Source organism: Sycon ciliatum, chromosome 2 (assembly GCF_964019385.1).
Source record: "Sycon ciliatum chromosome 2, ocSycCili1.1, whole genome shotgun sequence".
Lineage (NCBI taxonomy): Eukaryota > Metazoa > Porifera > Calcarea > Leucosolenida > Sycettidae > Sycon > Sycon ciliatum.
The window spans coordinates 8,687,118-8,700,966 of record NC_088644.1 but is presented as its reverse complement, the minus strand read 5'-3'; the positions used below and the strand labels follow the sequence as shown (position 1 = coordinate 8,700,966).

General features: G+C 49.1%; 1 protein-coding gene across 2 annotated transcripts in view; it reads left to right on the top strand.

The window, feature by feature from the left end:
* LOC135808536 (sushi, von Willebrand factor type A, EGF and pentraxin domain-containing protein 1-like) overlaps positions 1-13,849 on the top strand; it is a 105,733-nt gene that overhangs the window by 14,248 nt on the left and 77,636 nt on the right. The window contains exon 4 of one of the 2 annotated variants that reach the window (XM_065321739.1): positions 7,824-8,408. The exons of the other annotated variant lie outside the window; for it this stretch is intronic. Coding sequence (XP_065177811.1) covers positions 7,824-8,408 — 585 coding nt within the window. The remainder of the gene's footprint in view (positions 1-7,823; positions 8,409-13,849) is intronic. 2 annotated transcript variants of the gene reach the window in all.

The window sequence follows — 13,849 nt, the reverse complement described above, 5'->3', positions numbered from 1 at the left end:
AACCCGTGCTGCCAAGCTCGAAATTCACCACAAAAAAGTTCTCAAAATCCTTCTCCGAGAACCCCGCATGCTTCCATCTTCCACCCTTTATGCCCTTGCTCACACTACCCCTTTGTCTAAGAGACGTAATTCACATCTTGTCACCCTTATCCATTCTCTCAAACTCAATCTGTGTCCACCTAACCTCCTCTGTTTCAACTGGTTCTCTTTCCGTAGTACGAGAAACTCCCTTTCCCTTCCGAAACCTAAGTCCGCCTTTCTACTTCACTCTCCCTTTTTCATTGCGTACTCTGCGTGGCTGGCACTTCCCCAAGAAGCTAAGGACCTTTGTTCCCTCCGCCTTTTTAAGAGCTTTGTCGCGCCTTGACTTTGATTTTGTGTTTCTCATTTTGTTGCAATCACTGCTCATCCATGCCGGTTCCTTTTTTTCTCCTCCCCTTCTCCCTTCCTTGCCGTGGTTAGCTAACACCCTCTCTCTTTGTATTGGCCGGTGTTCTCACTGTGCTATGAGATGTAATATATAAAATAATAAATAAAGCCGGACTTAAACCTGGTACTAGTACCGCTCGTTTCCATAGCATGTCATCACCTTCATTGAAAATCAACATATTTATGTGAATCGACCTTTTTTCAGCATCGCTTTTCAACGAGGACAAAGCAAAGTCGGCCGAACGAAACCTAGAGGAACAGACTCGTCCTCTCCACCTCACCTTCACGATACTGAAATAGGCACGAAGTGAAACAAAAAATCCCCAAGAAAACAATATGGTCACCGCTGCGCAAACTTTGGTCTGAGAATTTTCTATTGCTTTCAAAATGTAGGAGGAGCACACAGAAATCAGCTACCGATGTACCGTTGGCACTCTCTACTCCTTGTCAAGTCACGAAGGTCATCTCTCCACTTTCAAACCGGAAACAAGACTCAACTAATGGTCCTTTTCAGCTGCTCCACGAGCGCAGGTAATACAGACCAAAGGCCGCAGAGCAGCATCCATTCCGGCCAAAACAGCTGAAATGCAAGTGAGACTGCATGCCTGAGTACATGAGTGCACACAGTAAATTGTCAATTTCAGCGTTTCTCAGCGGCTCCAAACAGCAATTAACTTTGACTAGTTACAAAGATTACGTCGAAGGATCAAACAATGACCATTTTCTTCAGGGGGTTTTCGGCAGAAGGTTTCTCCTTGTGCTTGGCCCAGGCCAAAATTCACACCTTGGAGGAGTACAAAAATTACATCTCCCAGATGTCCAGAGGGGGGGGGGGGGAGGGAGGAAGAGAGAGAGAGAGAGAGAGAGAGAGAGAGAGAGAGAGAGAGAGAGAGACAGAGAGACAGAGAGAGAGAGAAAGAGAAGAGCGAGGATAGGGAGAGGTGAGAGGAGAGAGAGAAAAAGAGGTGGCAATAGATTATGTACGCATAGAACGGCAAACTCATAAGGCGAAAAAATGGAACCATGTACTGTAAATACTGAAGTATATAGAAGTTCGGCAGCTATTTAATTTTGGCTATATTCGGCATAGGTTGCTCATCGCTAACAAGACGCTGAGTGTTCGACTTGGAGGTTTGAGTCTACCCCTTTCCACACAACAATTGGCACTCCACAGGGAGACTCACTTTCCCCTGTGCTATTTGTAGTCTATCTAGACGCAGCACTGCGCGATGTCCTCGCCACAGCCCCACCTCGCTGTCCTGCTGATAGCACTCTACCAATCGACATCATCTACGCGGACGACACCGATTTTGTGAGTACCTCATCTGCTTGGCTAGCACAGCTTGAACCTCTTGCCGCAACAGTTCTCAGGCAATGGAATCTCCATGTCAACGCAGAGAAGACCGAACACACAAAACTCACCCGGCAGCAGGATCGAGTCTCGGAAGAATGGAGAATGACGAAAAAGTTAGGTTCTCTGATTGGTGACGACGAAGACATCACCAGGCGAAAACAGCTCGCCACAGCGTCCTACAGAGCAATGTACAGTCTTTGGAAACGGAGAACATTAGTGCGTGAGGAATTGAGACTGAGGCTGTACAACGCATTCGTGATGCCAGTCTTACTGTACAACAGCGGCACCTGGGCACCCACTTCAGTGGCCGAGGCCCAACTGGATTCGTTTCACCGCAGGCAGTTGCGTAGTCTCATCGGTATTAGGTGGCCACAAACAATAAGCAATGCTGCTCTCTACAAGAGGTGCAAAGCACAACCGATATCTAACTTTGTTCGCCTAGCCAGATGGAGACTCTTTGGCCATATACTGCGCATGCCTGACGGATGTCCTGCTGTGGCGGCTATGATTAACTACTACCAGGTGAAGGAAACAGTGTGGAGAGGACGGCCAAGAACGACTCTGCCTATCGTGCTATCCCGTGACCTGCAGAGAGTGGGGCGGAGGGGACTCAAGACGTTGTCTGATCTCCTCTCCCTCCGGGAGATTGCACAGGGCAGAGGGGAGTGGAAGGACCTTTGCAAGGACGTCTGCAAGTCAAATAATGGCGTCTACGACTAAAGCCAAATAATATTGCTCCGAAATATCACAACCCAATTCTAAGTTCTAGCACCTCCAGAAAAGGGTGGCGAAGCAGGCAAATTCTCTCAGCTGAATGCGCTTTGGAGCAATTCTCTGCATGAGCTTTCAAGCACTGGTAGCACGCGCTGCGCAGCAACAGGACCACATGGTCCCAGCATAGACGCATTGTGTCCAGCAGCCGGGCCAATTGGGCCCAGCATAGAGCAGGACCTTCCGGTACCAGCAGTCATTTGACTGTCTGTTCACAGCCATTGTCCTACAAGGGCACAGCAGCATTTATTTATTTATTTATTTATTTATTTATTACAGCATCTCATAGCACAGTGAGAACACCGGCCAATACAAAGAGAGAGGGTGTTAGCCAACCACGGCAAGGAAGGGACAAGGGGAGGAGAAGAAAAAAAGGGACCGGCATGGATAAGTAGTGATTGCAACAAAATGAGAAACACAAAATCAAAGTCAAGGTGCGACAAGGCTCTTAAAAAGGCGGAGGGAAGAAAGGTCCTTAGCTTCTTGGGGAAGTGCCAGGCACGCAGAGTACGCAGTGAAAAGGGGAGAGTGAAGTAGAAAGGAGGACTTGGGTTTCGGAAGGGAAAGGGAGTTTCTCGTGCTACGGGAAGAAAACCAGTTGAAACAGTGGAGGTGAGGTGGACACAGATTGAATGTGAGAGAATGGATAAGGGTGACAAGATGTGAATTACGTCTCTTAGACAAAGGGGTAGTGTGAGCAAGGGCATAAAGGGTGGAAGATGGGAGCATGCGGGGTTTTCGGAGGAGGATTTTTAGAACTTTTTTGTGCTGAATTTCGAGCTTGGCAGCACGGGTTGTGGAAATTCCAGCCCAAGCAGTATCTGCATAATCAAAAATGGGGCGTATGTAAGCTGAGTAAAAGAGGAGTTTACAAGAGATTGGGAGATGGTAACAGTGAGAAGAGAGGATTCCTAAAGATGAACTTGATCGTTTACATATGTAATCGATGTGGGGTTCCCATGAAAGATTAGAGTCAATGAAAATGCCAAGATGCTTATGGCTGGAGACTATGTCTATAGGCTGGGGGAAAGTGGGATGGAGGAGGGGCGGAACATCAGGCTGAGAAGGAAAGAGCATGATTTTAGTTTTAGACAGATTAGGCGATAACCGCCAAGACGACATCCAGGAAATTACTCTTTGAATCCCGTTAGCTAGGTTACTCATCAGGCCAGTGATGTTAGGAGATGCCCGTAGGAGCGTTGTGTCGTCTGCGAATAGTGATGTGCCCGGGGCAGCTGCGGGCAGATCATTGACGTATAAGATAAAAAGAAGGGGGCCGAGGATGGAACCCTGGGGAACTCCGGATAGTACTGTTGTGTCGGCTGAGGACGTCCCATGTACCGTGACGTACTGCGTTCGCCCAGTAAGTTAAGATGTCAGCCATAGCAGGGGATTGCCGTCTACAGTAAATGATCCACGAAGCTTGGCCAAGAGCCCCCGGTGCCAGACGGTATCGAAGGCCTTGGCAAGATCGAAAAAACAGATCCCGACTAGATCTCCAGCATCCCGATGTCGACACACTAATTGCACCAGGCGCGTCAGTTGGAGGGTGGTAGAATCGCCTCTGCGAAATCCGGACTGAGCTGAACTCAAACGTGACGAGACATGACAGTACAATTGGTGGTAGAAAACGCGCTCGCAGAGTTTGGAAACACAGGACAGTAGAGATATCGGACGGTAGTTTGATGCTTCGTGGCGGGACCCTTTCTTGTAGATCGGTATAACATTAGCTGTTTTCCATGCAGAGGGAAAACGACCAGTGCGGAATGATAGGTTGAAAATCAGACATAAGGGGTATGCTATTGAGGGCGCAAGGGACTTTAATACCAGATTAGTGATGCCGTCTGGGCCTGGCGCCTTGTCAGACGGGAGCTTTTGAATGTAACGTCGGATGGCAGCAGTCGTAGTAAAGACAGATATGAGGCGGTCAGCCTCACCCGACTCCTCGGCAATGGGGGGAATGGGTAGAGAAGGGTCATCAGGCACGGCCACTGAGGCGAACTGAGAGTTCAATGCAGTGGCTTTAGCTGAAGAGGTAGTAGCCTGCTGCGTAGAACTAATGGTGAGTGTCGGGATGTCACGAGATACTTTATGATTTTTTAATTTGCTCACAAACTGAAACAGTGATGGGCGGTTTTTGTCCTGCAGCGTAGCTTGTACGGACCGAATGTATCCCCGGTATATCCATCGAGTCAGACTCTTCACCAAGTTCCGTTGAGATCGATATACATGCATGTTAAGCTGGGTTGGGTATTTCTTACACACACTGTAGAAATCGTGCTTTGCCTTAATGGCGGTACGGAGGGGGGCATCAACCCAAGGTGGCTGACCTAAACGTCGGCATGAGGGGGAGAGTGGACGCCGGGAGAAGTCCCCGAGGTGCTTCTCCACGGCCCTGCTAAGAATAGAGTGGAAAGACGAAAGAGCGTCATCCACGTGTGAGCTGCGGAGGTGACATTTCCAGTGTACATCAGCAAGTTCAGCATTCAGGTCATCCCATACGCAACGTGGCACCAACTTGAAATTATAACCTGGGGGTGTAGGGGTAGATGTTGGGAGGAAGTGATGTTGTAGGGTTGGATTTTTGGACGTGACAGGGAGACGGACTCGACAGATGAGCTGCACGTGGTCAGAGCTACCCAGTGGAGCGGCTGAATCAACGGAGAGGAACTGCTGGGGTGAATTTGTGACGATGATGTCCAAGCAAGATGACCGGCCACTTGGGCTCCAGTGCGTAGGGAAGTTGACCAGTTGCTCTAATCCGAAGCACCTGAAGGCGGTCTCAAGGCACTGACCCACCGGGGTTGTCCGATCACCAGCCCACCAGCTCGAATTTTGGGCATTGAAGTCACCGGTGAGAAGTAGTGTGGATACAGGTAGATTAAGTGACAGAAGGCAGTCTTCCAGACCATCAGAATAGGCCTGGATATCCGCCAAGGTACCACCAGGAGGTCGGTAGGTGGCGCAGACTATGAGTGGACGTTGGGGTGAGTTGGCTGTGCGAAGCTCAAGCCAGATGGCCTCCAAGCCCGGTTGCTGAAGATTTGCCAGAGGCTTCACCGATGTAAAGGAGCCATCTTTCACCAGTATGGCTACCCCACCATAACCTCTGGTAGGATTGGCAGATCGAATATTAGAGGTGGGACGATCCCATCGATGAACTGTGTAGCCTGCCAATGAGAAGAGGTTGGCAGGGGACAACCATGTTTCACACAAACATATAACCTCCGGAGAGTAGATGTTGCACATAACAGTGAGTTCCGCTACTTTGTTGACCACTGAGCGGCAGTTGAGGGAAAGGATGGTAAGGGCAGTATGGATGGGAGGATAAAAGGGACGGGCCAGTGGATTCAGTGTTCCAGTAGTGTTGGGGAAGACAAGGTTACTATTCATTGTGAGAGATATTGTCCGGTGGGCTGGTCAGAATAGAAACGCCATTCCCTCACGGTATGACCCATTGTGTTTGGCCAGAAGGTGTGCCAGCATACAGTATCGGCATCCTTACCCTCGACAGTCACTCTGGCGGAGGCAGTTCGAAAATACTCGGAGGAGTATATTAAGCACTGCACTATTTCAACACCGCGTTCCCTGCACCAGTCTGCTATACTTGCTGCCTCACAACCAAACGGAATATCTCCCAAGTAGAAGACCTTTCGCGGACTGCGGGGTGCAGCATCCAGAGACGGAACTGAACCAGGGACATTCTGGTTCGGTTTGGCGTAACGTGATGATACCTGGCGACGGATGGGATTTCTTTGTGGTGCTTCTTCCTTTGCCTGTTTGTTTGCAGGGAGTCCAACCTCTTCTATTTCAGTAGGGTGAGGTTGGATCCGTGTCATCCTCCTGGTTGACATGACAGGTTGAAAGGATACGTCGTCCTTATCGGCAGTACTGGCACTACTAGAAGTTTCAGCCATGAGCCCATTTGCTAGAACTTGGGCATATGGTCTAGGAACGTCTGGTGTCTTGGCTAGCTGTCCATTCTCTTTTACTGTTGATGCTTTGTCGCTTTGGAGGGATGACGTATGTGAGCATTGAGCTGCTCCAGCCAGATCCATGGTCTTCTGAGTTCTGCAAGGCTGGACTAACACACCACAGCCAACAACGTTCTCCAACTGGTTCACCTTTTCCCGTGTGGATAGTTAATCATTTCGCAAGCTCGTTAGCTCTGCATCTCTGGTTGCTGAAACTGCAGCAAGTTCACGTGTTAGACTGGCGATGCAATCCTGAAGTTTCTCAAGGCAAGGTACCATTGATGGCAGGCACTTCTCACCACAGGCAGGGAATTGGCTGGGCGCCAAACCTGGGGGATAAGTGCCAATACCATTTTCGCACAGAGTAGCAGCCAAGTCTGGGCGTGCTAGGTCACATGAATTAGGTATGTCCTTCTGCTCAGCTAGTTTCTGAAGCTGCGAAAACTCCAGGATCGCCAGGTCAATATTGAGATCTAGCGCCATCACGTGACTGACTCTGAACACCACTCCAGCAGGAAGTGTTCGGGCGTTGGCTAGCGTTGGCTAGCGCCAGCAACGCCTTCACGCCTGGGACCGACCTCGGTAGCGCAGGAGGAAGAAGACACAGCAAGACGAAGCAAACAATGGCCACTGAAAAGCCAAGCCAGCCTCTTTCACGCTGCAATATCGAGGGAAGGAAATAATCCACAGTAATGGCGTGTCCACAACTGGCCGGCTAGTGGTCCACGAAGCCAATATCCAAAACTTCAAATCAAAATCGGCTCTCAATCTGCAGAGAGACACCTCCAATCCAGAGCGATAAAATCTCTAACCGGTCACTTTGGAAGCAAATCAAACTTTTTAGTTAGGATCATTTGCCTCTCTAACACTTATCGGCAGATTGCTTAATCTCTTGCACTGCCTGCCATTTAACAGCATTGGAACAGAATTGTCAATAATCCTGCTTTGCGGGGCCTCCTGGTATAAATGCATTGTCGCAAACATTTCGCAGATTACAAATTCTGTTACTAAACACTTGATATGATGCAGCCGCAGCAGCTCGGCAACCCCAACTTCCACTGGCTAGATGTGCCTGTGGGTGATATGCATGCTATTATACATGCTCGCATACACAGACAGAAGAACGATCAGTTGCTGTTTTGTTACTCTGAGTTTCATAAGCTGAATCAGTCTATAACCAGACGAAAAAATTGATTCTCTCTGTGTATTCCGCTCTGTGCTTTCGGCAAATTGAGCCCTCTACGGATGGAACATGCTTGTATGCATTCTCTTCATGTTCTCCTTGTTTTGTCTAGAATGTAGGCACCCTCAATTTTCATACCCAAACACCACCAACCCCCTTTCTCATGCCGTAATATGGAGGACCTACAAAACAGGAGATGTTAGATTTAACATCAACTCTACGGTCACATACTACTGCTCTCCTGGATACAACCTAATAGGACCAAGGAATCTAACATGTAACAGCAATGGTTCTTGGATTCCAGCAATTCCACCAACTTGTTTAGCCATCAATTGTTCCGCCCTGGGTCCTATAGACCTACCAAATGGCTCCTACAACCAAACAAATATAACTGGGCTTAACCGGTACGATCATGAGATCAACTTCTACTGCAATATTGGCTATGAGGTGAATGGGTCCATTGTAACCAAATGTGATGCCACCGGAAATTGGTCTTCTCCAATTCCAAAGTGTAGTATTGTGGACTGTGGCATGCCATCAACTGGTAATAACTCTATACTCACCAATGTCCCAAGTACACTGTTCAACAGCACTACATCATTTGCATGTATGATTGGATTCAACATCAGTCAAGGTGATACAGAAAGGACGTGCTTGCAGACTGGAGATTGGAGCGGTAGTCCTTTGCATTGCGATGGTAAGTCATGCATCTGCATGCAACATTAGCAATGTCCATCTTGCAAAGGCACTTCAAGTCTGACCTTTTCTGTATACACCTTTGTATTGCACATGTATCCCGCATTCGCAGATAGCTTCGTTCCAGAGAATTCTGTTGCAATGATTATGATTCATCTCTGAACGCTCAATGGCGAGTTTGACTGATTTGAGCCAGAGACAGTCAGTGCTTCAATTTTATTTTAGGAGTGAAACGAACAAACGGAAGTTCGAATATTCGGTCGATAAATTTGAAAACAAACGAAGGAACTCTTAAGGTTGCTGTTCGAACACGGACTGTGTTGTACGCTGTACGCTTTTGCCCGTGCACTGAGACCTCATTTACACAACAATTGAAAAACCTTTTTTGCCAAAACGTTTTCAAACAAACACACCTCCACAGATTTTGACAAGAGCGTTTACACTTGAACGCTGAAAAACGTTTCAAAAACGTTTCAAATCAAAAACGGTCTTCAAAGTGTTTTTTAATCATTTTCGTTCCGTTTCGTTCTCGTACGTGTAAACGGCCAAAGCGTTCCTCTACCATGGAAATGCCAGAATGGTGTAGCGGGAAATAAGAAAAAGAACGAGTGAGTACCGAATTTCCCGCTCTAAAAATGCCGTCGCCAGGCCAACTTATCACACGTGACCATTGCGCGCCGAAAAACGCTTATCGTTTTCATGTGGACAGCAAAAACGTTTCAAACACGGAGTGGAAACGTTTTTCAATCATTGTCGGGTAAACTAGGCCTGACTGTACTGAATGTGTGCTAACACAGTAGTTCGCGGTGCATGCATGCAGAGTCTGCACACTACGTTTTGCTACATGACTTGCACTGCACGTAGATCTACTAGTAGATATAAATGATGTACGGTCGATTTCCGTGAGTCCGAGGTCACGAGCTCATGAGCGATGACCAACTGTACTGACTACTGTACTCGTACTGTGGCGCGCATAGTGCAATATTCACAACAGCGCGGGCAATGATTACGGTACTTGGCGGATAGATTCGACCTACGGTCAAACCTCATTAGGGCAAACTTCAAGGGACTGAACAAGTTTTTTGTCTTATCCGGAGTTCTTCTTATGCAGATCTGACAAAAAAATGATATGCATATCATATGGATTGTATTTATGTGAAGGTGCATGTTGTGGCACATGTAAAGCATTGTATTCATAGCAAAGGTCAGCAAAAAGTAAGTACAATGTGCGATGAATTTATGACAGCATTTCCTCCGCCCTTGTACCATGCTGTCAATTCGAAGAAAAGAGGACCTACAGCTACAAGTTACGCGATAATATCCACTAACACCAGCAGTTACTCTTTTCTTCTTTTCTTTTCTTCTTATCAATTGTATGTATGTATGTATATTTTTATTTGAATTCGCAAGTACACACGGGCTACAAGCCCAATTACATGGAAGCGAATGCCATAATGAGGCCAATTAAGAAAAGAAAAAAAGGTGGAGGAAGGAGGAGGACGGTAGCAAGGCAACAGGGAGGACAATTCAGGACCAAAATCAACAATTGCACAAATGTGAGAGCACCTGAGACCGGGGGTACCTGTGGAGCGATAAAATGCCAAGCAAACAGAAGAAAGGAAATCACAAGCCAATACACGCTAAACTGCACTTGAGTTAGAATGAAGGGGAAAACCGGAGCTCAACAAAATTATAACGTACAAAGTCATAATAAGAAGTCAACTGGATGAGAAGTAGCACAAGCAAACATTTCCTGACAACGAGAGGGGCTGTAACTACAGCCGCAGCAGTAGCTGCTGTAACAGCAGCAGCAGCAGCAGCAGCAGCAGCAGCAGCAGCAACAACAACAACAACAACAACAACACTATCAACAACAACAACAACAACAGCAACAACAGCAACAACAGCAACAACAACAACAACAACAACAACAACAACAACAACAACAGCAGCAACAGCAGCAGCAGCAGCGCCGTGCAGACTACTCCAAGGGGAGTGTGGGACTGTGAACACAGAAGGCGGGAGAATTCACGGAGTTTGCAGATCTAGCCCACCAGCGTGAAGGGCAGTGCAGCTACGGCGAATTCTCTGGGACGATTGAGTAGGCGAACTTCGCTGGGGAGGGTGTTCCAGAGGATGGCACCACAGTGCGATGGACGGGATGTCCCTGCTGCTGACCGGGCTAGCGGCAGGCGCAAACCCTGTCCTTGCTGGAGGCGGGTGGTGTTTCCATGAGCACTTCGAAACTTGTCCTGGAGGGCTGGGCTGGCTCGGTTGTGCTGGCAACGCCACACAAACCTCAGCATCTTCTGCTTGTGCAGCTCCTGAATGCTGTAGAGCTGCAAGCTGGTCAGGAGGGGTTGAGCATGAGAGCGGGGTGGCTGGCCAAACACTGCCCTGGCAGCTCGGTTCTGGAGAACTTGCAAGCGAGAGACTTGCTCCTGTCGCAGGCAGGCGAAAAATGCTGTCGACCCGTACAGCAGATCAGGCATGATGATGGACTTCATGAACTGTGTACGGGCCTTCAGACTTAATGCTCGCCTAGATCGCCAGAGCGCCCCGATCTTCTGAGATGCTTTCTTGGCGATGCTGTCCACGTGTTTCTGCCAGTTGAGGGAGCTGTCCAGCAGAACTCCGAGGTACTTCGCAGTGCTTGCTGCTGGCAAACTAGTCCCATTGCAATTTACAGGAATGGCTTCACTGTGCATGCTCAGGACTTGGCTCTTCGTGGAGTTCAGGATGAGGTTGCGATCCTCTAGCCAGTCAGCCACTGCAGATACTGCCCGGGTAAGCGCCGCGGAGCATTCAGTAGGCAGCCGGTGGCTGAAGTACAAGCCAATGTCATCCGCAAACTGTACTGTGGGCACGTCACCAGCAACCTCTGGTATGCCGCGCGTGTATACACTGAACAAGATTGGTCCTAAAACGGATCCCTGTGGAACACCGCATGTGCATGCATTACAGGGTCCGTCCTGGGTTCCAATGCGCACTTGCTGGGTTCGATGGCTGAGATAGTTGGCAAACCAACTTAATGTCGTTCCAGAAACGCCAATGTCGAACAAGTCCTGCAGCAGCGTAGGGTGACTGACTTTGTCAAACGCCTTTGACATGTCAAGTAGGCAGATGCAGCAAGGCAATGCAGAGTCCTTTGCAGTGAGAACACCATCCGTTAGTAGCACAAGTGCATCTTCAGTGGAGTGATCCTTCCTGAAGGCAAATTGGGTCGGTGGTAGAACATTGTGTTCATCGAGGAATGCCACAAGCTGCCGCTGCACGAGCTTCTCTAGCAGCTTTGAGGCAATCGGCAGCAGGGATACTGGACGATAGTTCCCGGGTGATGTTGGGTCTCCAGACTTGTACAGAGGCCGGACCAGGGCCTTCTTGAAGGCAGAAGGTACAATGCCCGTTTCAAGAGACTCATTGAAGATCCGTGTGAGGGATGGCGTGAGGATATCACTGCAGGATTTGAGAAGCAGCCCAGGTATTCCATCACTGCCAGTTGCCTTCACCGGAATTATCGCTTGCAGAAGCTTATTCACAGCAGCATAAGATGCTGTTCCCAGACAGCTGAGTGAGTGTTCAGCTGGGGGTCCATTCGGTAATGGCAAGTGGGCTGGCCGATCAGGGTCAGTTACAATGTTGCTAAATGCCACGCTGACCTTGTTCACATCACATGCAGGGTCTTGCTTGCTTCCTCCTCTGCCAGTGATGGAGTTTAACAGGGACCACATCTTCCTTGGATTGCGATTGTTGACAACACATTCATCACTGAAGTACTGGTTTTTCCTCCGTCTGACAAGGTTTGCTGCCGCCGTTCGAGCACGTTTGTACTGGTGGAATAATGCTATGTTAGCCCGGTCTCGCAGCCATCTTCGGTGCAGCCTGTTCTTTGCCATCGTTAGCTGGTAAGTGTCTCTGTTAAGCCATGGCCTTCTTCTGGAACGCTTCTTAACTGGGGTCATCGGGGCATGATGGTCCAGTACACGCATTATGCTAGCGTGCCAAGTGGACCACATATCGTCGACGCTCGCATGTGGAGGAAAAATGTGAAGGTCTGCTGCAAGCAGGTCAGCGCGGAGAGCTGCTATATCCACTCTGTGCAGCTGCCTAGTGAGGAGCGAACTCGCTGGCTGGCTTACTTCAGTAGCACAGCTGAGTGAAGCACTCACAGCAAAGTGATCGCTGATGTCACATGGTACGATGTTCCAGGATGTTAAGCTGGCATGGTTGACCAAGACTAGATCTAGTATGGTTCCACGCACACATTGGGGCAGAGCACGAGTTGGTGCTGTCACAACGTTCTGCAGTCCATAGCTTCCACACGTGTCATGCATGTGGCGCAATTGTGGGCCAGGAGAAACTGGGTCAGCATTTACATTGAAGTCGCCCATCATAGTGACCGATCCGGTGTTGTTGGTGGCTGCCTGTAAGACAGTCTCTAGTCTGGGCCAGAACGCAACTGTTTCACTTGGCGGCCGGTACACACACCCTAAGAGATGAGGCGCCCGGGCACCTTTAAGCTCGATCCAGGTGCACTCTACATCATCCGCCGTCAAATCCGGGCGAGGCTTCACGGGGAGGGTCGACCTGAAGTAGATACATGTTCCACCTCCTCTTCCACCGGCACGGTCCTGACGGGCAATACTGAAGTTTGGGATCCGGATTTCTCCATCAGACACTGTGCCATCAAGCCATGTTTCAGCAACACCGACTATGTCCCAGCACTGGTCCGCGATCAGCTGCTCCAGGGCGTCGACTTTGTGCCGAAGGCTACAAATGTTGATGAAGCCAAAGCGTACCCAGGAATTTGCTGGGGCGCCTTGATGGGACCGTGGTGTAAATGGTATGGCATTAGGGTTGAGATGTCTAGTGAAAAGACCCGGAATAGATGGGGCGGCATTAGGATTAGGTTCGAGTGCTGTTGGAGAATTAGGGTCACCCAGTGCTGCCATCATTCTTTATCACTGGTCGGATCTGTGGTGGAATGTTTACCATTGCTGCTGCCAAGATTGTCTTGTGATGCTGCATTCTGATGTTGGTCACGGTCTTTAAACTGCCATGGTCTGGCGTACAGAGGTCTTGGCCAGAAGTTTGGGGATACAACAAGCAAGAGGGCACTTGCTTCAACCATTAGTCGTGCTGACACCTTTCCATTTTCTGCTCTGTGCATGCTGCAGTCATGCACAGTGGTCTCTGCTCCAGCCTTGGCTGACCTTTGTTTCACGAAAGCTGCTAGACTCTCCTCAGTGCAGGACTCGCTCAGATTCCCAACGTACAACATGGCTTTCTTTGGCCTGGGTGGCTCCGCTGACACCAACTGCCAACTGTCATCTGCAATGACATCCAGGATGGCTTTACTTCTTCCGTCATTGCGCTTGGCCTGCTGGAGCTTGGAGCCTTTACCTGCTGCAGGGTGTGTAGCTTCCTGATCACTGCTTTCAG